Genomic DNA, 27,925 nt, shown 5'->3' with positions numbered 1-27,925 from the left:
AGGGCACTCATTACATTGATTTATATTAGGGTTACTATGTGTGAAATTTCAAAGAGAGGGCACTCATTACATTGATTTATATTAGGGTTACCATTTGTGAACTTTCAAAGCAGAGGGCACTCATTACATTGATTTATATTAGGGTTACCATATGTGAACTTTCAAAGAGAGGGCACTCATTACATTGATTTATATTAGCGTTACCATGTGTGAACTTTCAAAGGAGAGGGCACTCATTAGATTGATTTATATTAGGGTTACCATGAGTGAACTTTCAAAGTAGAGGGCACTCATTACATTGATTTGTATTAGGGTTACCATATGTGAACTGAGGACACTCAGGAGAGTGGGTGCATCTGTGTCTGTCTATGTATAGAGATTGAAGAACTGAGAAGGAGGACATGTCCAGGAAAAAGAGGATGTATAGCAACACTAATTTTTATTTTATTAATTTAAATTGAATTATATTTTGCTAGCCATAGGCTTCACTTATTTCAGCTTTGTCTTGCCGTCGGCAGAAATTATTTTGAAAAAAAAATATATCAATTCACAAAAAGAGAGATGGGGCAAATATTTGTTTTTTGCTGTAACAGTACATGTATTACCATTGTTTAAGTTTCTGGGATATCCCCAACACCCTGACAGAGTGTATATGTGAATGCCATATGTACTTGCTTATAAGACGAGTCCAGCTGCAAACTTTACAGACTGAGATCTGCATTGCATAATGCACCAGCAGATATGGATAGGTGCAGTTTGTTAGGAGTAATCATTCAAACAAACAAGGTAGACCCTGATCAACAGACTTTTGCTACAGCAGATCAGAATCTTTGTTTATGGTTTGACTCATCTTATAAGCCAGTATAAATGGTATTGCCTGATTATGCCATTGTAGTTGTGTATTAATTCAATCTTCATTTTCTGCAGCAGCTGTTTGACTGGGTACTTGTGCACTAAGTTTTTAATTCTACAAAATATTTACCAAGGCTACTAATATATGTATTTTCAGACATCCATTGATTAGAAAAAACAAAGTACATGTATGTCTTGTTCTTGTAACTTTCTTCTCCTCAGTTTGTTTTTTTCATAATTGAGAATCAAAATAAAATTAGATAGATAAAAATGGCATCAGTGTAACATTATCTCCTGTGGTATTTTTGCTAATATCTATGGAGGACGTACAATTTAAAATTTTTAAATAGATGGATATATATAGCTCCGAGCCCCCAGTTAGCAATGCCGACAGTCTAGGTATATATATACAAAAAATAAAATGTGAGGAATAACAATTTAATAACAGATCTAAATATTCAAACAACACAAGTAACTTTCCACAATTCCTCCACTCGTTCAACCTATTTAATCTGCCAATTTTATCATCTGATGTGCAACGTGAGAGTGTTTCCAGTTGTCCCTTCTAATTTACTTATCTGTATTATTTCTTTTTATTTGACTGGTACTTCAGTACCTGTTCCGTCCCTCATCTATGTCCTTCACCCTTCCACTTCCTCCACTTCTGTTCTCCGTTCTGCCTTGAAACATCTGCCTCCATTATTCTATCCAGTCCCTTGACCTCTATAACCACTTCTCCCAACTTAATCACCATTGGGTGCTACTCGGTCCAACCCGAACAACTCCAACAGCACCGAAAGCTTCTCTGTAAATAATAAGGGATGTATAGGCTAGTCTCCCTTTCGACTAAGAAAATCTCACACCCTTACTCTAACTTTCATCAGGGGCCACGAGTGGCTGAGTGGTCTAAGGCGCTCTCCGTTACAGATCACTGCCATCTTACCTCTGTCTGCGTGGGTTCAAGTCTTGGAATTCGGCCCATGTGGATATGTGAGAAAGCTTGCCAGTAGCTTCTCATGGGTCGTTGGTTCTTTCCGGGTTTTTTTCGGGTTCTTCCTCCACCAATAATACTGGCCGCCATATATAGCCTATCGTGTGCTGAAAAATGGCGTTAAATCCCCACAACAACAACAACAACAACTAACTTTCATCAGCATAAAGGCAATTAAAATCATTAGGTCACGCATACACTCACATCAAAATATTCCATACATGCTTGTACGATATAATAAGGGTAATAATGCAATAGTCGTATTATACATACATCAAAAACTTCTATGACATGAGTACACATTTTTAATTCTCAAGATAGTAACTTGCAACCAGCATCACACAATTAGATGCATTCCTTACCTTGCAAATCATAAGAGGTACACAACGTTTGGATACAAATATGCAGATACTTCACGATATGTTCACAACTATATATTCAAACTCAAAATTAAAACAAGTACAAGTTCAAACATAACTCTTTAATAAATGCAGTAATTCAATGTGATGCACATGCCTGCAGAAAATTAGACAATTAATTCCGATCACAGGCTAACAATCTATGCAATTCAATCTTATATAATACTAATTTCTCTACAGAATGTTATGATAGGTAAATAATTCAAATATGTAGGTGAGATTACCTCTACATGCCAACATAATTCAGGTAATCAGTTTCTACAATTACAACTCTCAGTAAAGTTCAACAAATTCGGGCGAAGAATTCTTACCTTTAAGAAGCTTTTCAATTCGGAATTCCCACTCTACCTTTTACAAATGCGGGGCATTCGGAGTATGCCTAACTTACTAGAACTCTGCGTTGGTCAAAATCCTGGTGAGTACTGAAATGATCATAAAATGACCTGTAGAATAAGGATCTGCTTCAGACAGCTGCCCTGCATATATTATCCTTACTCAGCCCTGATTTGATACTGGGGTCTCTTTGAACTGTAGTCTGCTTAGTTTCTCATGCACATGTCAGATTTCTTTTAACCACAGCTAGGCAGAGGTTTGGTTGTGAATAAACAACCTCTTTTGGCTTTACCACTTACTTTGTCTCTTTGAAGATAGCTGCTGCTTTGTTCACTCCAGTGCCGATTCAAGTCGCAATCTTGCACAACAAAGGTCAGTCACCAAGGTTGTGGCAACATTCTCCACCCCAGGTAAGTTGCATACATGAGGGCTGTCTTCACAACGTGACAGCATCTAAATGATAAATTACTCAGGTTGCTAGTCAGGTTGCTAGTCATAAAATTGTACTATAAAATATTAGTTTGCACCCTGGGTTATTTGTCTTCTCTCTCTCTCTCTCTCTCTCTCTCTCTCTCTCTCTCTCTCTCATCATGCATGATACCATAAGAGAAGGGGGCCCCAAGTGGCCGAGTGGTCTAAAGTGCTCTCCGTTACTGATCACTGCCATCTCACCTCTTTCTGCGTAGGTTCGAGTCTCGGATTCAACCAATGTGGGTATGTAAGAAAGCTTGCCAGTTGCTTCTTGAGGGTCGGTGGTTCTTTCTGGGGATTTCCCGGGTTCTTCCTCCACCATTAATACTGGCTGCCATGTATAGCCTATCGTGTGCTGAAAAATGGCATTAAACCCTACAACAACAACAACAACCATAAGAGAAAGTAGATCATACTACCAGCAATGGTTGACCAAACATGGTTACTTGCACCTGGCTCCTTCTGAAAAGTCTTTTGTGGATGAGGTGGCTGAACAAATTTAAATGTCCTTTAGTGGCTGAATAGGCAAATGGATAGAGCTGTGTGGACATCACAGGGCACTAGATGCAGCAGGCCTGTTGTTTGTCCACTGCATCTCCAGATGTCTTGACATTGTTGGTCCACTTAATTCAAACACATCTAAATGAGTGAGGGTGACTCTGTGTAACTTGCCCTAATTCAGCTTGAATCAGATAATTTCAAGTTCTGTGGCATTGGGTGAGTGGCAGAGTGGTGGCCAATACACTGGGAGCTGCGGCTGCAGACTTGTACTCAGGATGCTCAAGGCATGGGGTTGTAGTTGTTGTTGTTATAGGGTTTAACACCATTTTTCAGCACAAGATAGGCTATACATGGCGGCCAGTATTAATGGTGGAGGAAGAACCAGGGAAAACCCCGGAAAGAACCACCGACCCACGAGAAGCTACCAGCAAGCTTTCTCACATATCCACATTGGCCGAGCCCGAGACTCGAACCCACACAGACAGAGGTGAGATGGCAGTGATCCGTGACGGAGAGTGCTTTAGACCACTCGGCCACTCGGGGCCCTGGCATGGGGTTGCCTTTTCAGTGGACTGAAGCAGCCATGGTACTTGCTAGCCCTCTGGGTGAGAGAGCAGCCCAATTTAGGAAGACATTGCTGACCTCTGTAGCATGAGGAATGGACTAGAAAATGTGCTGTTAACTTTATCTGCTTCACCTTAATCCTGGTTAGCAAAACATGGCTGTTGGAATTCTCACCTTATCTCACAAGACAAAGGTGATGCCTCTTACCATTGGTGCCTGGAACATGTGCACACTAATGGACAGTACATCAGCAGATAGACCAGTGAAAAGAACAACTCTAGGTGGTAGAGAACTGCCCAGGTTCAATACCAAATTAGGAGAACAACTGACTGAAGAAGAAACTGGTTACAACTTCTTCTGGAATGGCTGAAGTAAAGAAAAGTGACACGAAGCTGATGTTGAGTTTGCCATCCAAGCACAGCTCATAAATTTCCTGAATGTCAGATGATGAGAATGCTACTATCCGGAACACTATTCATCAGTGCTTATGCTCCCACCATAGAGATCAAGGACAAATTTTATGAAGACCTGGAGTCTCTTATCACAGAAGTGCTGAAATTAAACAAGTTTGTTATCCTTGGTGACTTCAATTTCAGAATTGGTTCAGATCATCAGACACAGCCAGCCATCATTGGTAAAATAGACTCTGACAAAACATAACAACATTGGAGTCAACCTACTGAAGAAATGTGCTGAACATGACCTTTTACCTTAATCACTAGGACAGTCTTTTTTCTGCCTCACCATATCATGACATCTTGATACACCTGCACTCCAATCACTGGCATCTCACTGACTGTATCATCATCAGGCCAAGAGACAGGCAAGATGTTCATAGTCTCCAAGCTCAGTACCCTGTGAATTCAGCTGCATTCAGAATGTTTGGTCCCACCAAACATAATCACCATGGTTGGTTTGATGAAAAAGAGGCGGACATCTAGAGATGACTGAATGAGAAAAATCATATTCAAAATGCCTGTTTAGAAGACAGGACTTTATCATCTAAGAAGGACTTTATCTAAGAAGGTAGTCTTCAATAACATTAAGAGGATTGTTCACTTCAAACTCTGAAATTTGCAAGAATTTTGGCTGAACAATAAGCAGATGAGATTCAGTCCTTTGTAGATAGAAATGACTTGAAGAACTTATATGATGCTTTAAAGAGTTTCTGTGAACCACAGTCATCAGGAACATTTTCAGTACTGAGTGCTGATGACACTGCAGAGCTCATGGTCAAAGGAAAGGTACTACAAAAATATGTGGAACATTTTCAACAGAATTCTCAATCAACAATCATTATTCAGTGAAACGGAAGTACCGGTAGATTGACTGCCCTGTGTGGAAATCAAAATTATGTGCTGATCCTCAAGCTCTTATTGAAACTGAGCAAGCAGTTGACCTGCTGTCAAATGGCAAAATACCTGTAGCAGATGCTATTCCAGCTGGAGATATGCACATGGTTCAGAAACTGGCTGAACTCTTCCAGTCAATGTGGAATCAAGAAACTATACACAAGGATAGATGCATCATCCATTTTTTAAGTAAATTGGCAACAGACAATTAAATAGCAACCATCAGGGCATCTTCTTGCTGTCAGTAGCTGGCAATATGTTTCAAGAATTCTGCTGAATCACCTTGTGCATCACGTCAATCAAGGTCTCCTGACTGAGTCATTGTAGCTTCAGGAAATGACCAAGGACCACAGACATGGTGTTTGCAGCTCAACAACTCCAGGAGAAATGCCAGGAACAGAGCTCCAAGCTGTACATGACTTTCGTCAACCTGAAAAAGGCCTCTGAGATTGTCATTCTTGAGGGCTTCTGGAAGATCATGGCACAATTTGGTTACCCAAAGAGAAATTCATTGTAATAGTTCACACTACCTTGATGACATGTTTGCTTGCATCATGAACAATGGTGGGTCATCTGAACCAATCCCTGTCTCCAGTGGAATTGAGCAAGGCTGTATATTAGCCCCAGTCCTTTTTAGTACAGTGTTCTCTGCCATGCTTAGTGATACTTTCCATAACTATGACACTGGGATCGACAACATATACTGGACTGATGGCAGGCTTATCAGTATAAGAAGACTACAGGCAAAGATGGAGTTACAGGAGGTGACTGTTTGCTATCCTCTTTTTGCTGACAACAATTTCCTGAATGTTAACTGTGTGTCTGACATGCAAAGAAGTAGACCATTTCTATTCAGGTTTGATTTCACAGTTAGTATCATGTAGACAGGTGATCTATACACAAGCACCAGGAAAGCCTTACATTGAGCCTACAATCACAGAATCACAGTGAATGACCAGACCCTCCAGGCAGTGGAGTTCATCTGTCTCAGTAGTATTCAGTCATATGCTGTCCATAATAGCGATGAAACCAAGATGAGAATTGACATAGCAGGTATTTCTTTTGGTAGGCTACACATGAATGTATGGGAATGCAGAGACAGAGGTAACACTCCACAAAACAAAACTGACGGTTTGCAAAGCCCTTGGTATGCCAATCATGCTGTATGCATGCAAAACCTGGACAGTACTGATGTCATGCCAAGAAGCTGAAACATTTGCACATGAGCTTCCTGAGGAACTTACTGAGGATAAGATGTCAGGACAAGGTCCTTGACACTGCAGTTCACAGCATTTCAAGCATACACACTGCTGATGAAATCACAGCTGAGCTGGGCAGGCCACATGACCAGGATATATGACAACTGAGTACCAAAGAAGAAGATAGAGAGTGAACTCAGAGACATGAAAAGAAACACTTCAGACACTCCCGCAGGTCAGCATTCAACCAGAGTCAGGCAAAGCTCTCACACATGATCATTCCACTGGGTGCAGTCTCATCCATACCGCAACTGCAGACTTTGAGCTGATGAGAGATGAAGAAGCACAAGCAGCAAAATTTCAGAACTGCAGTATGTCTTCCGTTGATCCAGCAGCTCCAAGAGTCACATGGTGCATGATGAGATGGCAGATTAGAGTCTGTATTATTTGCAGTTAGACTTGAATTATAACCATGTATATACAGTGGTTACTACATTTCTCTCGTGATAAGCCATGAAGATTTTTTAAAATATTATGTATGGGCTTTTATCGTGAGAAATTATGCTGTATTTAATATGTCATACCTGCCATATGTACTTGCTTATCAGTTGGGTCTAACTGCAAACTTCATAGATCCTGATCAGCTGTTGTAAGATGCACTAGCAGATCAGGATCTTTGTAGCTTGTTCTACTGATTACTTCTGACAAACTGCATTGATTCAGATTTGCTGGTGCATAATGCAGCAGCATATCTTGGTCAATGCAGTTTGCAGTTGGACATGACTTGGAAGCAAGAACAAATGGCAATTTTATTTTGTTCCACAAACAACATCAAATTATTGTTGATACCTTCAGGAAAATGAAGCAATTCCACCATTTCATTAATTTGAACGTTGCAACGTAGCAGCAAATATGGTAAGCCATTCAACTGATTTTTTTTAACATGTTCATTTCAGTGCATATAAAGAATTAGGGTGGACTATCAGAATTGTGACCCATGGCAGTGATATTTGACAGTTCTCCCTATAAGTATGCCTTCTGCATTTTTCACAGTGAGACGGATGAAGATTTCATAGTTGCCAAGGATATTCTGGACTTTCTTGAAAAATCTTTGCATCAAGTGGGCTACTTAGAGGAAAGGAATGCCGTCCCTGGAGCAACTTACTTCAGTAATATAGACTATGCTATCACAAAAAGCAGGTTGATCTTTGTTATTCTGTCAGATGCAGCATTCAAGAGTAATTGGTTTGAAATGAAATTGCATGCCAGTTTAACACACCGACTAGACAGTGATTTGCGAGGCACCATTATACCTGTCTATTCAGAACAAAGCACTACAATACCACCAGTTTTGTCTACACTGCAGGGAATGGAATATAATCAAGAAAAACAGTCAAAATTTTGGAAAAAATTGCCACAACTCTTTCAAGCATCATAAATGAAGAGTATGTTTGTTATTTGTTATTATATGATGAGTAAGATTGTTATTTTTTGTGATAATAAGTTTATTTTTTATCAGTCATCTTTATACATTGTTGTTGAGTTTGGGTTACTCTGTGTAAGATCATTAAGTGGATGGTGATAGGGAGGACTTTGTAGGCATTATGCTGATCTCCGAAACAGAATATTTGAGATAAAATGCCTTCCTAAAATGCATCAAGTGAATGAAAAATTTCCGTTTAATGTGTCCTTTTTTTAGGTGTTTTTTCTTCTTCTTTCTTCATGACTGGAGATTGCAAAATACATGTGTACAACCAGCCATCATGTTAAACAAATCCATTGCAAACAGCACTAAATATAATTGCAACAAAATAAAAAAAATCATTAATTTGTTTAAAGATTAATTAGTAGGTGTATCAGAAAATAAAAAGAATGACTTGTTGGCTAGCTGAATGCAGAGATCTTGATGACAAGTCAGTATTCAGTGAATAGCAGTTAAGATATGAAATGTTGAATACAAATGAATGTACCATTCAAATAACTTGAAATGGTTTTATTTCAGCTCAGGAATACTACTGGGGTATGTGGGTATAAACAAAGGTATAACAAGTGAATAAAGGATACTGAATGATAAGAAAATTTTAAAATTTATAAAAATATTAAATGCAAAATATGGTACTCATCTGTTTTTCACAATTTAATAACATTTTGTTACATAGTTACAATGACCCAGTCTTGTTTTGTGAATCTCTTAAAAATGAAAAGAAAGCATGTTCAATGAATTGAGTTACCTGATTACTGAAGGAAGCATGTACAATGAATTGAGTTACCTGGAGGCAGACTATTTAAAGTCTGATCAAATGATTTTACTAAATTTGCCTTAGTTTTATAAATGTATCTACACAAACATTTAGCACCACTATATAAAGAAATGTTAAGAAATATAACACAATTGTCCTTTATAGACAAGGAATGGAATATAATCAAGAAAAACAGTCAAAATTTGATACACATGGCCTGTATTCTAGATGTGATTTATAGCTTTATAGACAGGTGTCCTTGATATGTGGGACCTGTATTCTAGATATAATTTACACCTTTATAGAGAGGTATTCTTGATATACAGGACCTGATTTACAGCTTTATAGACAGGTGTCCTTGATATGCAGAACCTGTATTCTAGATGTAATTTACACCTTTATTGACAGGTATTCTTGATATACAGGACCTGATTTACAGCTCTATAGACAGGTGTCCTTGATATGCAGGACCTGTATTTTAGATGTAATTTACAGCTTTATAGACAGGTATTTTTGATATACAGGACCTGATTTACAGCTTTATAGACAGGTGTCCTTGATATGCAGGATCTGTATTCAGTATGCGATTTACAGCTTTATTGACAGGTATTCTTGATATACAGGACCTGATTTACAGCTTTATAGACAGGTGTCCTTGATATGCAGGATCTGTATTCTGTATGCGATTTACACCTTTATAGAGAGGTATTCTTGATATACAGGACCTGATTTACAGCTTTATAGACAGGTGTCCTTGATATGCAGTACCTGTATTCTATATGCGATTTACACCTTTATAGACAGGTATTCTTGATATACAGGACCTGATTTACAGCTTTATAAACAGGTGTCTTGCAGGACCTTTATTCTAGATGTGTTGTACAGTTTATAACATGACTTTGAGTGTTGCATAGAATGTAAAGAAGTTTTTTGTTGGTATAGGGTTTAACACCATTTTTCAGCACAAGATAGACTGTACATGGTGGCCAGCATCAATGGTGGAGGAAGATCCCAGGAAACTTTGGAAGGGAATCACCGCTTTCTCACATACCCTCGTTGTCTGAGCCCAAGACTTAAACCCACACAGAGAGAGGAGATGGCAGTGATACATAACTGTAAGAACTTTAGACCACTTGGCCGCTCTGGGACCCCATGTGAAAAAGTAGAGTTCTTCAAGATAATAGAATTCCTTTGACGACATTTTTGCTGCACTGTTACATTCAGAAAGAATGATAATCCAGCTCTGATATTTAAATGTCAGAATCCAGTAGAAGTGAAACAATAAAATTAACAACAAGTTCAAAATTATCAAAATTAAACAAGAATTTTGTTGAAAATATTGTTGTGCTAAGATACACATACACTTAAACTTTTGATCCTAGTTATCAACACTTAATTTCAGACTCACATTTGAAATTTCAAAACTTTCAAGCACAGTTAGCCTCATCTAAAGGTCAAAGGTCACACAATATTATTGGATTCTGACACATGGTACTGCCATCAATAGTGATTTGTGATGAAATAAAAATATAAAATTTTCATCATTTGTATTATCCACTCTTGTTCATATAATCTTCCTTTATGAAGCAGCATAATAAAAATATAAGCCTTGGAATGCTGATCAACCTGAACTATGTGAATTACCAACCTTTAAATAAATTTGCCACTGTAACTGGCATTATACGTGCATGTCATAGCTTGATCTGTGGGGGATTTTGACTGAGATCAACACTAGCATGTACATTAAATTTGGACCAGATCTAGTCACCCATACTCATCAGCTGTTTCAATTACAACTTGTTCAGTTCTTATTTTGCAAAGCAACCAAGCTGTACTCTTTTTGATCTGATTGGAGCAATATCTTCTCAGTTACGAAATCAGTGATAAGCAAACTTGAGATGTAATGGGACCTAGTAGAAAATGGCCATTGTTCAAATCTGTCTACATTTGATAAATTCAGTGGTGAGCAGCAGGAGTAGAAAATCTGTGTCCATTATGAACATGTGTCTGCTGTACAGTGATGTTATCTAAGGCAAGTTATGTGTCTGCTGTACAGTGATGTTATCTAAGGCAAGTTATGTGTCTGCTGTACAGTGATGTTATCTAAGGCAAGTTATGTGTCTGCTGTACAGTGATGTTATCTAAGGCAAGTTATGTGTCTGCTGTGCAGTGATGTTATCTAAGGCAAGTTATGTGTCTGCTGTACAGTGATGTTATCTAAGGCAAGTTATGTGTCTGCTGTGCAGTGATGTTATCTAAGGCAAGTTATGTGTCTGCTGTGCAGTGATGTTATCTAAGGCAAGTTATGTGTCTGCTGTACAGTGATGTTATCTAAGGCAAGTTATGTGTCTGCTGTGCAGTGATGTTATCTAAGGCAAGTTATGTGTCTGCTGTGCAGTGATGTTATCTAAGGCAAGTTATGTGTCTGCTGTACAGTGATGTTATCTAAGGCAAGTTATGTGTCTGCTGTACAGTGATGTTATCTAAGGCAAGTTATGTGTCTGCTGTACAGTGATGTTATCTAAGGCAAGTTATGTGTCTGCTGTGCAGTGATGTTATCTAAGGCAAGTTATGTGTCTGCTGTGCAGTGATGTTATCTAAGGCAAGTTATGTGTCTGCTGTACAGTGATGTTATCTAAGGCAAGTTATGTGTCTGCTGTGCAGTGATGTTATCTAAGGCAAGTTATGTGTCTGCTGTGCAGTGATGTTATCTAAGGCAAGTTATGTGTCTGCTGTACAGTGATGTTATCTAAGGCAAGTTATGTGTCTGCTGTACAGTGATGTTATCTAAGGCAAGTTATGTGTCTGCTGTGCAGTGATGTTATCTAAGGCAAGTTATGTGTCTGCTGTGCAGTGATGTTATCTAAGGCAAGTTATGTGTCTGCTGTACAGTGATGTTATCTAAGGCAAGTTATGTGTCTGCTGTACAGTGATGTTATCTAAGGCAAGTTATGTGTCTGCTGTACAGTGATGTTATCTAAGGCAAGTTATGTGTCTGCTGTACATTGATGTTATCTAAGGCAAGTTACAATGTACTCGGATGCAATTTGGTGTATACATGGTATTATTGCCAAATGTTTTGCTTTTTTGTGTGTATAATCTTGTTAACTCCATTTTGGATAGAATTATGACCCCTGCCAATTAATTTTTTGTCTTGACATAGAATGTTGCCTTTTTGTGTGTATAATATTGTAAACTCCATTTTGGATAGAATTATGACCCCTGACAATTAACTTTTTTTGGACATAGAATGTTGCTTGTAACTGGTTGCACTCAATAACTATTCAACCTAAGCTGATGCAATAGGGTATAAACATTATTACATAGACTTAAATTGACCTTTTATGGGATTGGTCTGAACTTTATCTTAGACTGGCTTGTGCCTTTCATGTGATTGCTCTGAACTTAGTCATAGACTGGCATGTGCCTTTTATGGGATTGGTCTGAGCTTTATTTTCGACTGGCATGTACCTTTTATGGGATTGGTCTGAACTTAGTCTTAGAATGGCATGTGCCTCTTATGGGATTGGTCTGAACTTAGTCTTAGACTGGCATGTGCCTTTTATGTGATTGGTCTGAGCTTTATTTTCGACTGGCATGTGCCTTTTATGTGATAGGTCTGAACTTAGTCATAGACTGGCATGTACCTTTTATGTGATTGTTCTGAACTTAGACTTGCATGCATCTTTTATGAGTTTAGTATGACCATTGTCTCATAGACTTGCATGTGCCTTATATGGATATGATATTAACATTGTCTTATAGACTTGCATGTGCCTTTTATGGGTTTAGTATGACGGTTGTCTCATAAATTTGCATGTGCCTCATATGGATTTAGTGTGACCGTTGTCTCATAGACTTGCATGTGCCTTTTATGGATTTAGTGTGACAGGTGACTCATAGACTTGCATGTGTCTTTTATGGGTTTTGTATAATCATTGTCTCATAGATTTGCATGTGCCTTTTTTGGGTTTGATTTGGAATAGTTATGGTCTTATGAGTACTCATCTTCTGACTTAGGTTTCTGCAAGATAGCTTCGATAAGGTATTTGTCTTCAGGTTGATGGGACCTTGAAAAATATGATTTCCAGCATTCTGCTGCATAACTATTATGAATTTTACTGGATTTAAGACAAATTTTGCATGCAACTTTATATTGATGGGACCTTGAGTGCTTTTGATGCCCATCATCCCACATGATTTACAGGAGTTATGGCTCCTGGTTGCCCATCCACCTAACTTTGGTTTCCATAGCATAACTTTACTAAAGCTATGTTGGATTTCAATCAGAATTGTCATGCTGCTTGATATTTATGAGACCTTGAAAGAATTTAATTTTAGTTTGTTCAGTAATATCATTTAGAAGAGTTGTTGCCCTTCATTGCATGTCCTCCTAACTTTACTAAGGGATGTTGGATTGTATGCACCTTCATATTGATGAGCCCTTGATTAATATGGACTTCCGGCACTCCATGTCATCATTTTGATGAGTTGTTATCCTTAATATGTTTATAATTCACTAGTTCACAATGGTCTTTGAAAGTCTGTACTTTGTACTGGAAGTTTGTTTTCCATTTGTTTTGACAAGCTCTTACAAGCGCTTGCTTTCAGTCTTCAGTACTAATGATCATTTACCAGTGAAAGAGCAAACTGGTCTCAGTTTATAATTATTTACAATTGGTGTCAGAAGGGTCATAAAAGAAGTTCTGGAGAAATCATTTACTTGATTGAATTTAGGTCATTAACATCGTCAACTTGTATATTTCTATAATAACTTGTTCATTAGGAGTTTATTATGGCAGAGTAAAATGTTTTAATACCTGCCTGAATGATTGCATGAAATTTTGCACCTTACCCATAATCCCCATCTTCTCCAAACTTCTGTTTTCTGATGTTCTTCTGTTTAAGCTGCTGTTGAGATATTGTAATATGCAGGGCCCTTCGCAGTGCACCAGTTGATATTAGCATGACTTTCTAAGCTGAGAAATGGATGTAAATTGGTTTGAAATAATTGCATGATTGATATATTAAGTTGATTACAAAAATGTTATCATCTCAAGTGTGTAAGTGATATCAGCAGATCTCACACAATTTGTAGCATCAAGTGTGAATGGCCAATGTCAGGTATGTACCTATGAGAGATGATTCCCAGTCAACATGAAACATCAAGAATGAATGGCCAGTATCATATGTAAGTATTAGAGATGATTCACAATCAACATTAAACATCAAGAATAATGGCCAATATCATATGTAACTAATGGAGATGATTGCCAGTCAACATAAATATCAAGAATGAATGGCCAATATCATACGTACCTATGAGAGAAGATTCCCAATCAGCATGAAACATCAAGTGTGAATGGCCAATATCATAGTACCTATGAGAGATGATTCCCAGTCAGCATGAAATATCAAGAATGAATGGCCAATATCATACATACCTGTGAGAGATGATTCCCAATCAGCATGAAACATCAAGTGTGAATGGCCAATATCACATATGTACCCATGAGAGATGATTCCCAGTCAGCATGAAATATCAAGAATGAATGGCCATTATCATACATACCTATGAGAGATGATTCCCAATCAGTGTGAAACATCAAGTGTGAATGGCCAATATCACATATGTACCTATGAGAGATGATTCCCAATCAGCATGAAACATCACGTGTGAATGGCCAATATCACATATGTACCTATGAGAGATGATTCCCAATTAACATGAAACATCAAGTGTGAATGGCAAATATCATGTTTACCTATAAGAGATGATTCCCAGTCAACATTCTGTACTGATATACTTGTATTATATACCTTTAAAGAATAAACATTTATTTTAATTACTGGATCAACTTTTATGGTGTAAAGAGGCCATTAAAAGGTGATGAAGTACTGCAATACACAAATATTCTGTACTGTTTCAAGATAAACAAGACATAGCATGTAATGTTATAAATATGTTTGTGTGTTTACTGTATCACTAAGAGTAAAATTAATCTTTATTTAGTTTGAGTGATACAACACATCATTGACAATGATGTTGCATTTCATCATTTTTGTGCACTGAAGCTGCTTTGATTAAAATATTCAGACTGGATCTAGACAATATAAAACAGACTGGATCTAGCCATGTAAAAATGACTGGATCTAGACAATGTAAAACAGACTGGATCTAGAAATGTACAATAGACTGGATCTAGAAATCTAAAAAAGACTGGATCTAGACATGTAAAACAGACTGGATCTAGACATGTACAATAGACTGGATCTAGAACTCTAAAACAGACTGGATCTAGACATGTAAAAATGTCTGGATCTAGACATATAAACCATACTGGATTTAGACAATGTAAAACAGACTGGATCTAGACATGTAAAAATGATTGGATCTAGACATGTAAAACAGACTGGATGACTAGACAGTGTAAAAGAAACTGGATCTAGACACTATAAAACAGACTGGATCTAGACAATGCAAAACATACTGGATCTGTTGTTGTTGTAGGGTTTAACGCCATTTTCAGCACAAGATAGGCTATACATGGCGGCCAGTATAATTGGTGGAGGAAGAACCCTGGAAAACCCAGGGAAGAACCACCGACCCACGAGAAGCTACTGGCAGGCTTTCTCACGTACCAACGTTAGCCGAGGCTGGACTCGAACTCACGCAGACAGAGGTGAGATGGCAGTGATCCGTAACGGCGAGCGCTTTAGACCACTCGGCCACTCGGGGCCCCCATACTGGATCTAGACAATATAAAACAGACTGGATCTAGACAATGCAAAACATACTGGATCTAGACAATGCAAAACATACTGGATCTAGACAATGTAAAACAGACTAGATCTAGACCATGTAAAACAGACTAGATCTACACAATGTAAAACAGACTGGATCTAGATATGTAAAAATGATGGGATCTAGACATGTAAAACAGACTAGATCTAGACATGTAAAACAGACTGGATCTAGACAGTGTAAAAGAAAATGGTTCTATACAATGTAAAACAGGCTGGATCTAGACAATGTAAAACAGACTGGATCTAGACATGTAAGATTCAAAGATGATAAATCGTCTCCAAGTGACAATTAGTGGGTTGGTGAATAGTATCTGCTCTTGTTCTCATACATCCTCTTTTCCTTTTCGGTTCTTAAATGCAGATACACCCACTCTCTGGAGTATCTTCTTATTTTGAAAGTTCAGTAATGCGTTAGCCCTATTCAGTATGGTGTTAAACATTGCTGACAAACTGTTGGTCCTTTGCAGCTGTGTGAATTTTATAACAATTCCATAGTTATTTGAATGTTACATTCATTTGTATTCAACATAACTAATATTAATTTATTCAACAATTTGGATGGGTGGGGACATCATAAAGTAGTTCCACTTTTTCAGATTGTTGATGAGGGCTCATAAATTGCAAGAAGGTGACAAGAATGTCCGTTTAAAATTGCTGGAAAATTATTACTTGGATCGAGCTATGCATCATTTATATGTCTATATTAAAATGAAATTTCAACATATTTTCAAATACTTGTTTGTAATAATTTCAATAAAACTCAATAAATAGATCCTCTGCAATGACCTGTACTGTCCATGCATGACGGAGTAAAAGCATGTTGGGTCTGTATTGTTTAAAGATGGGCACAAGTTACAGGTATGTCAGTGTTGTAACAGTTGCATCAATACCATATTAATTCATGCCAGCCCATTATCCTTTTCCATTGTTTTATAGCCCTGAATTACTTCATCAGTACTGTTAAATGCCACATTTTTTGTATAATGTTTCTACACATAAAAAAGCATCTGTCTAGTATGTTAAACTGGAAGAAACTGTACACATTTCTGTATGCTTATATATCTATATGAATTAAAATGAAGTCATTTTCATTCCAGGTTGTTGAAGTTATTGACTGAATAAAGAATCAGACATCTTGAAAGATGGCAGAAGGAAATGAAAATCATCTATATGAAAATGATTTCTGCATTTTCTACAAAGAAGAGGAAAAACAAGATAGGGATGTTGCCATGGCCATTCTTAAGTACCTTGAAGAAAATGGGGATAGGCAGTTGAAGGGATACATTGAAGAAAGAGATGCCATGCCAGGACAAACTCATATCAGTAACATCGACAATGTTATCGAGAACAGCAGATTGGTAATTGTGATTTTATCACAGGCTGCCCTAACATGTAACTGGTTCGAGTTAAAATTGCATGCCAGTCTGACACATCGACTCAATACCAATCTACGCAACACTGTCATACCCGTCTATACAGGACACTTTCAGACTCTGCCACCATCACTGAATACAATAGATGGCATAGATTATGATCCTGACAGACTGTCAAGATTTTGGAAAAAGTTGCGACGATTGTTTTAAAAATAGGCATGATGACTTTGCCATTGTTTCTTTTTTAATCATTGTTTTGACATTGTTTCGTTCAGTAGGATGAAAATAAATCAATTCTTCATGGCAAGACTCTTCTGCTTATTAATTTAAAAGACTGGTTGGTTTAATAATCACCATGAATTCACCATTTTTGGTAGGATACTAATTTTCATGGTTGCTATAAACCATGTATTGAAAGGCCCAATGAAAAAAATAAAACTCACACACACACTATCTTCAAAGTCAAGGTCTTTGCCCACATTTTTTGTCTCCCTTTTTTCTCTCTTTTACTCTAATTAAAGTTGTTTTAGAATAAGGGATGAAACTTGGTATACTTGTACATTGTCACTTGACTGTGTCGCATGTACCATACTAAGGGTTCTATCTTCAATGTCAGGGCTCAAAATATTTTCAGTTTTCTATCACTCTTTCTCTTCCACTTTGTACGAAAGCTGTTTGAAAATAAGAGATGAGACTTGGTGTACTGCAATGTCATTATTAGAAGGTATATTTTGCAGGTCCAGTCTTCAAAATCAAAGTCACTGTTAAGTATTTTAAATTTTCCATCCAACTTTCCCTTCTGCTCCATAATTTTAGACCGCTCCAGTGACCTAGTAAGTGGTTAGAGCATCTGCATTGGATGTGGGAGGTTGCAGGTTTGAACCCCAACCGAGTCATGCCAAAGACTCATAAAAGTTGTAATTGCAGCTGTCTTGTATGGCACTCAGCATTAAGAAGCTAGTGATAGGACTTAAGTTGGCCTGGTGTCAGGATAATGTGACTGGGTGGGACATCATGCTACATGTCTGTAGCATGATGCCCCATTGCTAGACATCACTCAGAACTGCCACACTGCAGACATCACAGTGATATGAATAAAAAAATTTGTGTTATTATTCTTAATATTGTTCATACTGAAAACCATGTACCAGGCATTAAATCTGTTCATCTGAATATAGATGTGAATTCCAGTATTTAGTTACAGTGGTGCTAAAGCCTGCAGACTGTATAAAATGTATAATCAAATTTGATGAATCTTCTAGAACAGTATAATTAATACAAATATTCCTTGTATTTCATCACTGATATATATACCCTGAATATTTTGAGATGAAAATTCCAAAGGAACTGCCAGCCTCCCCCCGCCCCCGCAATTAAATAATGTCGATGAAGAATTCTTATTATGTGATTCATGTTTTAACATGTAAATAGAGAGGGATGTATGTAGGAAAGTGACTATTTCTTACATTTTGTTTAGCGCATAAAATTTTGCTCTGCTTAGTTGATGTGATATTATGCATGTAGAACTAGAAATGTTGAATATATATATATATATATATATATATATATATATATATATATATATATATATATATATATATATATATATATTCCATAATTGTAATAACAATGTATCAATATTTTATATATTTTTTTTTGGTATTATGCATTAGTGGTTTTCTGATTCTGACGATTGTTAATCAGTATCAAAGTTAAGAAAAAGGAGAGAAAATTTATGTTTATTTCAATGTCTTTTATACAAACAAATCGCAATTTTGAATGACAGTTTAGAACATAAAAGAATACATTATGTTCATTAAAGTTATGGTGTTGAAAAGAGCAGGATTGGTTGATTATATTTATACTATGTGAATAATACATTTTCTTAATTAAAAGATATCTACAATTACATTTTGTCGTGAAGTATAATTGTATGCATGTATGGATGGAAATGGCAATACAAAAACTGCTGTCCCTAATGGCGACAGCCACCCTTAAAATGATACACAGAGGACATTTGTTCTGGTGGTGTTAGAGCGAAACAAAATACTGTTTGAGGCAGTACATTAATAGCAAATGGTGATGTATCAAGGAGGGAACTGTATTATCAGTTCTAAGGAATATGAAATTTAGCAATGCAAGTGAGGATGCACACGTTTACACAAATATTCTGAATAATCCATACAAATTAAGGACGCACACTATTTGACAAAATCACGGAACCCGTGGACATTGGTACATTATGACCAAGAAGGACATACTTGCACATCTAATCCAGTCTTAAGAGTCAGTACGACTCCTCAGGTGGCCTAGTGGTTAGAGTGTCCGCCTTGGATGCAGGAGGTTGCGGGTTCAAACCAACAGTGATAACAAAGACATGACAATGGTACTAACAGCTGCTTCGCTAAACACTCAGCATTAGGAGGTTGGTGTTATGACTAGTTGGCCTGGTGTAAAAATAATGTGACTGTGTGGGACATCATGCTACATGTCTGCGGCTTAATGCCCAAATGGTCGACATCCCTATAAACTGCCACACTGCAGACACTGTAGCGATATGACTGAAAGATTGTTAAAGCTAAGTTAAAATCAAATCTAAATCAAATACTAGTATTAAGTAACTGTAACCTTTATAAGGGTTTCATCTACAACTGTTCTTTAGGGCAACTACATTATTTTTTGAATATGTATCTTGTTGTTATTGACAGACTGATGAATTTATTGATTGACTGATTGTCCTGCAATTAGACTTTAGTACGACATAACGCTTCTGACTAATCCGCCACTTTGGGTTATTGACAGACTGATGAATTTATTGATTGACTGATTGTCCTGCAATTAGACTTTAGTACGACATAACGCTTCTGACTAATCCACCACTTTGGGTTATTGACGGACTGATGAATTTATTGATTGACTGATTGTCCTGCAATTAGACTTTAGTACGACATAACGCTTCTGACTAATCCACCACTTTGGGGATCATATCATAATAAATTTGGAGTATGCGCATTTGGTTATAGTGCTCCATTTTAAGGAATTCTTAGATTTGTATGATTACTTGTTTGATTATTGGAGCTCAGTGCAATGGAAATATTCCTTAGCCCAAAATAATTAGCTATTTAGTTGGAGCAAATGTCATGGTGTGAAGTGTTAGTGAGTTTCCATGATGCCATGGTTGACTTTTAGTGAATTCAGGTCAAAACCGCATGGGTGTCCCTGGAGTAATATAGTCCCTATTAAAACCTAATGGTGTACATTGGTTGTGTGACTCCAGTGGCAGTATTTATGGTAGGAGACCGGTAAATTACACAAAGGAATACACAAGAAGGGACTCGACTGATACCGTTTATGCCACCATGGTGGCAAATGTGATGCAGTTGTACTGGCGAAATGTACCTTGAATTGACTGGCCTAAGGTGGCACAGTAAAAATAGTTCCCTGTGTTAGAGGATATTTGTATAGTTTCTACGGGGTGAACTGCTGACGGTACGTAAAGTTGATGAAGAGAAATCATGCAGATTTATGGTTGATAGATATTTGGCAAGTTTTGAGATCTGTGGTCTTTCATTGATTAGCGAAAAATCTATGTATAGAATGGACATGGGCTTTCTAATTTATAACTGAAGTCTTTGGAAATTTCGGGTAAACTTACGACTTCTAGTGGAATCGTGACAGGGTTTGACACCACTTGGTCAAGCTAATACCCCTGGCTTATAGCAATACTATTTGGCTGAATTTGAACATTTATGGCAGGAAACTCGCCTTATCAGCAATGATTATTCACTTTTTGACAAAATATAGTAATACCTACATTGCATAATACATGTCTGAATCTTCTCTCTCTTTCTGTCTCGGGCATGTGCAGATGTAAAGTTGAAAATAAGAACGAATGTTTGTGTTACCCATATTGTGTATTTCACGGAGACTTTTTATTTTTCAAGTCACATTGGTTGAATAAATCGATGATGCATACATTATTTCTGTTGTAATCCGTATAGTGTTTTATCTCAACCTCAACACAAAGAATAATGATAGACTAAAACATCGATAACAACAACAACAACAACAACTTATCTATGTTAACTGAATTGAAACCTTCTAAATAGCTTTAAAGTTCAGTAATTGCAGAAGTGAGGAACAGAGTTTTATGAGAGTAGATGTATGCATAGATTTAGTGGATGGGGATAATTGTCTAATACCTTTTTACAAACAGTTTATCCTGTTTTATTGTTTAGGAGCCATGAATGAACAAGAATATACTTTAATGGTACAACACTCTCTTGGTTCACCTTCCAAATCACTTAGTTTATACATTTGCTAATTCAAGGTACCACGTAAAGGTGTTTTGTATCGCTGATTGGAAGTTTTAAACAGTTTTTTCTTCGCTTCACCTTCTGTATAAAACATACTGAAAAGACTAAATAATTAAGAATATTACAGTCTAATGCAGTTCTAAATAAATGTTCTGTTAAGTTATAAATACAAGTCCAGTAGAACATCCTGAGCATTTTGGCTACTGTTAAAAACCTCTTTAAATTTGGGAAAGCAGTATAGATTAATGCCTTGTTTGTACATGTTGTGTGTTGCTTTAATAAGACTTCAATTACAACAGAACTACTGATACAAATATAATTCATGATATGTTCAGCAAAATCATAAAATCACTAACTGAAGCAAGTATGTACATTTAAAAGAACATCGAATGCATTCAACAGTTTATGATTCCTTGCACGTTTAGTCACAGGTCTTCAGAGCATGATAATGAAAAACATCTTGATGATAAATGATTGACCTCAGTATATTATATTTATATTTATTTACTGAAGTTCTGTGCATGTAACTTCCAAATTTGGTTAGTGATAATTTGATCTGACCTTAACAGGATTTTTCACTTGATTCACATCTGTTCTCTCCTGTTTGAATACTAAATAGGCAAATGATGAAATGGGGTGGATATAGCAAATTTAATAATTATAAAATAAATTTTGCATATCAAGGATGTCTTTTCAATATCTTTACATGTGTAAAATCTCGCTGCAAACAGGACATTTTAACCTTACAGATGGGTCGGATAATTAACAATTTCAGCACAACTCTACAATGAATTCATGTATATTTCCAATAGCATTAAAATGTACTTCTTTCATGCATGTCGTAGATTTATTTGCCTGTATAGGACTTGTATGGTATGAATGTATCATGAATTTCCCAACACTGTTGTCTCACATGCATGAAATGTTAATAAAAACAATACCAAGGACTGAAATATGCACCAGCTTACCTTATATTTTAGCTTAGTACGTGGTATCTGATGCTTGGATCTAAAGGGAGATAATATGTTTTTGCAACGTGTAATTTGATAGTAGAGATCTCTCTACAAGTTTTCCACCGGGCAATCGAGGACATGGTTTCAGGCATGTGAATCACCAGCTTTGGAAGAAAGATACTCTCCAAAATCACGAACAAGTACCAAGCGTGTAAATGGGGACCTTCCTACAAATCATGATTTTATGTTATTCTAGGCTTTTTTGGTCTCAGATCTAAGGCAGGTTGGTATGAACTGCAAACAGACAGACAAAGCTTTGCAAAAGGTAGGATAAGATGGGCAATTGGAATAAAGAGTGGTCTCGATACAAAAATAATGGGTCTGTGAAGCAAAAAATACCCTTCAACAACTTCTGCTCATGTGTGAGCCAAATAGCCAATGAAAAATGATGTTTCTAACACAACTAGGCATTAGGTTATTGGAAAATCACCTGGAAGTTGATGTATTAGGATGTATTCAGAAATAGCTTTCAAAATGTGTTTAACTAGCCAAGATATTACCCAAATGTTTTGCTATGTATATTTGATTTAATTATATCTGATTTAATATGTATTTATTTCAATTTAATTGTCAGTTTTAAATATTTTTAAAAAAATTTTATTTCCTGATTTTGTAGTGTAAATTTATTCTCTAGAGATGATACTTTTTTTCAGAAAATAGTTTGACCTTGACTTTTAGTTTATAAACACCAGGTGTTGATCTAAATCCTGACCTTGTTTCAAAATTTGTAGCAACCATCATAAACAATTTCTATCTTTATTTTAAAATGATTGGTTGTTGTCGAGGTCATGATGGGACTTTGTCTTTAACACATTAACCCCTAGCAACGACTTCACGGGGCAGGAGGTAGTAGCCTACTGCCGAGCTCTGTAGCATCATGTTCATACATGATACACTAGAGTGGGTGGTATTATAGAAAGGTAGACAGAGCTCTACAATGATACCAAATAATTTGGAATATCTAGTTGCACTACAAAATACAGATAAAAAAACCTCATTTTTTGGACCCAGCATTTTTCTACCCAAAATTCGCCCGTGGTTGGAATCCGATTTTGTGTCTGGATTTTAGACTTTTTGGTCTCAGATCTAAGGCAAACTGGTATGAACTGCAAACAGACAGATGAGCCTTTGCAAAAAGTAGGATAAGATGGTCATTTGGAATAAAGAGTGGTCTCCATACAAAAATAAAGGCTCCGTTTAGCAAAAAAAAAAATTTAAAAAAAATAAGAACTCCAATTTTTACCCTTCTGCTCATGCGCGAGTCAAATAGCAAATGAAAAATGATGTTTCTAACACAACAAGGCAGTATGTTGTTGAAAGATGACTGGGGATTTGGTGTTTTCGAGTCTATTCAGAAATAGCTTTCAGAATGTATTCCTACTCAATTTTCAGGCGAAAATGACAAAAAGCTTCAGGGGTTGATGTGTTAAACAGTGGATTTTGATGATGTCACCAAATTTGAATATCCCTTGCGTATTTAATCACTTGTGCATCGACACTGCACATAAATTACAAATTTAGCAATTCCTTGACGATTTGTAAAAAAAATATAAGAATCCTTGTTAAGATGTAAACAATTTTTTTTATGTTTTTTATTTCTTAGAGTAAAATGATTGGTTTTCGTCAGGGTCACACTGGGTAGATGTGATCTTTAACAAGTATGTAGTTTCTATAACCTTCCAAAAGATGATTATGTGACCCCTTGTTTTATGTTTTAGGATAAGACATAATCTCTATTTTGGAAAATTATTCTCAGTTGCAGCTGGGCCTTTTCCTACACTAGAAGTTGTATGTTGTGCTGTTTGGCGTTATTTCAGATTACATAGATTTAAAAGGATTAATTCAGTTATTTTTCTGGAAAATATGTGTGCTCATGTAAAACTGTTGAACAAGGACTTTTCAGCTATCAGAAACTGGAGTGATAATTCTTGTTTCTACAAGGAACTGTAGACTTCAACACTACAGATTGCAGCATACATCATCGTCTTCCATCTTGGATTCTTCGTCAGGATTCAAACGTGAAATCAGTAGAACATTTTATTACAAAAGGAACAAATAAAGTTACAATTGAGAGAGAGAGAGAGAGAGAGAGGAAAGAGAGAAGGAAAAATAAATGCATTTACAAGCGGAAGAAAGAGAAAGAAAGACAAATGCAGTTACAAAAAGAACACATGCAATAGGAAGAAAGAGAGAAAGAGAGATGCAAATGCAAAGAGAGAAGGAAGAGAGGGAATATCAATGTAGAATGAAAGAAATGGAACTGGCAAGTGAAAATCACATTCATACTTCAAATCCAAGTTTAAGTTTTGATCTTGCTAAGAATATTAGATTAGTGCCCCCTTTCAGAGAAAAAGAAGTAGACAAATATTTTCTTTATTTTGAAAATTTGAAATGGCCAGGGGAGCATTGGACTCAATTATTACAATGTGTACTCACTGGTAAAGCTAGTGTTATTTACCGTTCACTGTCAGTTCAACAAAGTGGTAACTATGATACAGTCAAAGAATGCATCTTAAGGGGTTAAAAGTTAGTCCCTGAAGCTTATTGGCAAAAATTCAGAAACTATAGAAAAGAAGCTGGACAGACTCATGTCGAATTTGCTGGAGAAAAAGAGCAGTTATTTGTATGATGGTGCTTAGTAAAGAAAGTTGAACAAGATTTTGAAAGTCTTAAACAACTTATATTACTTGAAGAGTTCAAAAACTGCGTACATAGTGACATTAAGTCTTATATTGACGAGCATCAGATTGAAACCTTGGAAAATGCTGCTCGAGCTGCTGATGAATATTCTTTAACTCATAAAGTTTCTTTTGTAAATAAGACTTCTATTCAACAGTCTTCTGGCAGAAACGTATTTCAGCCTAATAGAAGCCCTTCTAAAACTCAAACTGGCACAACTTCAAAAAATCAAATTTCAGAGAAGCTTGATTCAAGATCCTTTTTCTTCCTATGTGTACCTATTTCAGGAAAAAAGGACACATTATTTTCTGATTGCCACAAATTGAAAAATAGGCATCAGAATCAAGTCAGACCTATTTCAAATACTCTTATTTCTGAAAGGTCAAGGTCATGGTCATGTATTGAAAGCAATACATTTGTTGGGTTTAATAAACCCCAGTCTATTTTATTATGGAGAATTATGAACCATTCATATAAAAGGGTTCTATATACTTCTTGGGTGATTCAGCCAATCATATCCCTATTAAAATTTTAAGGGTCACAGGAGCTTCTCAGAGTCTTTTATTGTCAGGTACTTTGCCTTTTTCTGAGAAATCTTCTTCTAATGAGTGTTCTTATTCAGGGAGTAGAGTGCGGCTTTGTTAATGTTCCACACCACTGTGTAAATTTGTCATTAGACTTAGTCTCGGGACCCGTGACAGTCAGAACAGTCTCTGTTTTACCCGTTGAGGGCATTCATTTATTAGTAGGCAACAACCTAGCTAGAGACAAGGTTGTGGTTAATCCACTTGTAACTTACAAGCCTTGCTTGGATCAGAAAGTAGATCCAGTTGAAAAAGAATTCCCTCATGTATTTCCAGCTTGTGCAGTTACCAGAGCTATGGCAAAGAAAGTTCTTGAGAATGATGTAGATAAGGAAAGTTGACACATGTATTGGTCAGGCTTTTGATGAGGTCACTTCCACTCCTTGTTTTGGATCAATCAGAAGGCACTGATCACAGTTTTCCTCTTTTAACAACTCAATCTCTTTATCAGGGTGATAAACGACAATCACTTGTCATTGAACAGGAAAAAGATCCTGAGATCTCCTGTTTGTTTCAGAAGGCCATTAGTGAAACTGAAGCAACTGAAGTTCCTATTATTAAACATGGAATTCTTATGAGAAAATGGAGACCTCTGAGCTACCTGCTGATCATGATTGGTCAGTGAACTATCAAACTGTAGTTCCAAAACCTTACAGACAGGAATACTTAGCCTGGCCCATGAAACTCCATTGGCTGGTCATTTATGGGTCAATAAAACTTATCACAAGATCTTAACTCACTTCTATTGGCCAAAATTCAATAGTGATGTTGGTAAATACTGTCGATCTTGTCATACCTGTCAAATGGTAGGAAAACCAAATAAGAAAATTCCCAAGGCTCATCTAGAACCTATTCCTGCCTTTGTCGAACCATTCAGTAGATTTATGGTAGATTGTGATGGTCCCTTACCTAAGACGAAGTCAGGTAACCAATACCTGTTGACCATTATGTGTGTGTCAACAAGGTTTCCAGAGGCAATTCTCTTGAGGAATATAAAATCTAAAACAATAGTTACAGTGTAAAAGCTTTGATAAAGTTTTTCACTCAGTTTGGCCTTCCCAAGTCTGTACAGTCTGATCAAGGCTCAAATTTCATGTCTGTAATTTTCCAGCAAGTTTAGTTATGTATGAATTAGGCATTCAACAATTCCAATCTTCTGCCTATCACCCTGAGAGCCAAGTAGCATTATAAAGATTCAGTCGGGCTTTGAAAAATATGATTTGATCATATTGTTTTGATATGGGTAAAGATTGGGATGAAGGCATTCATTTACTATTGTTTGCTGTTAGGGAATCGGTTCAAGAATCTTTAGGTTTCAGTCTCTTTAAACTGGATTTTGGACACACTGTGCATGGACCATTGAAGTTATTGAAAGAGAAACTTCTTTTTAATGAAGATTCTGAAATTAATCTTCTTGATTATGTTTCTAATTTTAAATATATGTTGTAAAAGGCTTGTGAGGTTGCAAGAGCAAATCTGCACTCTACTCAATCCAAAATGAAGTCAATATATGATATAAACTAGAAGGAAATGAGCTTTCAGCCTGGTGATCAGAGTCCTGGCTCTCTTGCCGATACCACAAAATCCTCTTCAGGCCAAGTATTATGGTCCCTACACAGTTGACAGGAAAATAAATGGTTTAAATTATATCATAAATACTCCTGGGAGGCATAAACAAAAACAACTCTGCCATATTAACATGCTAAAAGAGTATATTGAAAGAGATAGCTAGGTTAAACATGCAATGAATTTAGTTGTACCTATCCCACTCAGTGAAGATTTAAGTGAAAGAATAGCATCGGATTCTACTGAGTCACATGGGAGTGACAAATCTTTGGAATTCAGAAATTATGAAAGATCTGGACCAGAAACTTTCACATTTGCAAGAGCAAGAAAGAAATGAACTTAAAGTTATTATTTGAATATGAGCACTTCATTCCAGATGCTAAAATAGATAGCATTATTATGATTATTATTATTGTAGATTTCATCAATGTGTAATAAATAAGTATTACAGCAGCAAGTTCATAAACATTTCTAAGCTGTCTTTGTCTGTTAGTTTACATAAGTATTATTACACTCTTTGTCTGTTAGTTTATATTAGTATTATTACACTCTTTGTCTGTTAGTTTATATTAGTATTATTACACTCTTTGTCTGTTAGTTTATATTAGTATTATTACACTCTTTTGTTTTAATAAATGTGTAAGCAATTATATAGTTCATAATTT

General features: G+C 36.5%; 1 protein-coding gene across 8 annotated transcripts in view; it reads left to right on the top strand.

Moving 5' to 3' along the window:
* The window catches only part of LOC149801483 (interleukin-18 receptor 1-like), a 31,999-nt gene extending 12,988 nt beyond the window's left edge, over positions 1–19,011 (top strand). The window contains exons 2-4 of one of the 8 annotated variants that reach the window (XM_089955640.1): positions 2,910–3,005; positions 7,736–8,127; positions 16,827–19,011. In XM_089955640.1, coding sequence (XP_089811766.1) covers positions 16,872–17,312 — 441 coding nt within the window. In that variant the 5' untranslated portion in view covers positions 2,910–3,005; positions 7,736–8,127; positions 16,827–16,871 and the 3' untranslated portion in view covers positions 17,313–19,011. Of the gene's footprint in view, positions 1–2,909; positions 3,006–7,638; positions 8,128–9,884; positions 10,038–16,826 lie in introns of all 8 variants that reach the window. The other 7 variants (XM_089955639.1, XM_089955642.1, XM_089955645.1 and 4 more) reach the window with 7 other exon arrangements.
* Positions 19,012–27,925: the final 8,914 nt, after the last annotated feature.

The sequence above is a fragment of the Sinohyriopsis cumingii genome, chromosome 4, assembly GCF_028554795.1.
Source record: "Sinohyriopsis cumingii isolate HCF-2022 chromosome 4, ASM2855479v2, whole genome shotgun sequence".
NCBI classification, from domain to species: Eukaryota; Metazoa; Mollusca; class Bivalvia; order Unionida; family Unionidae; genus Sinohyriopsis; species Sinohyriopsis cumingii.
This window is presented reverse-complemented; position numbering and strand designations above follow the sequence as displayed.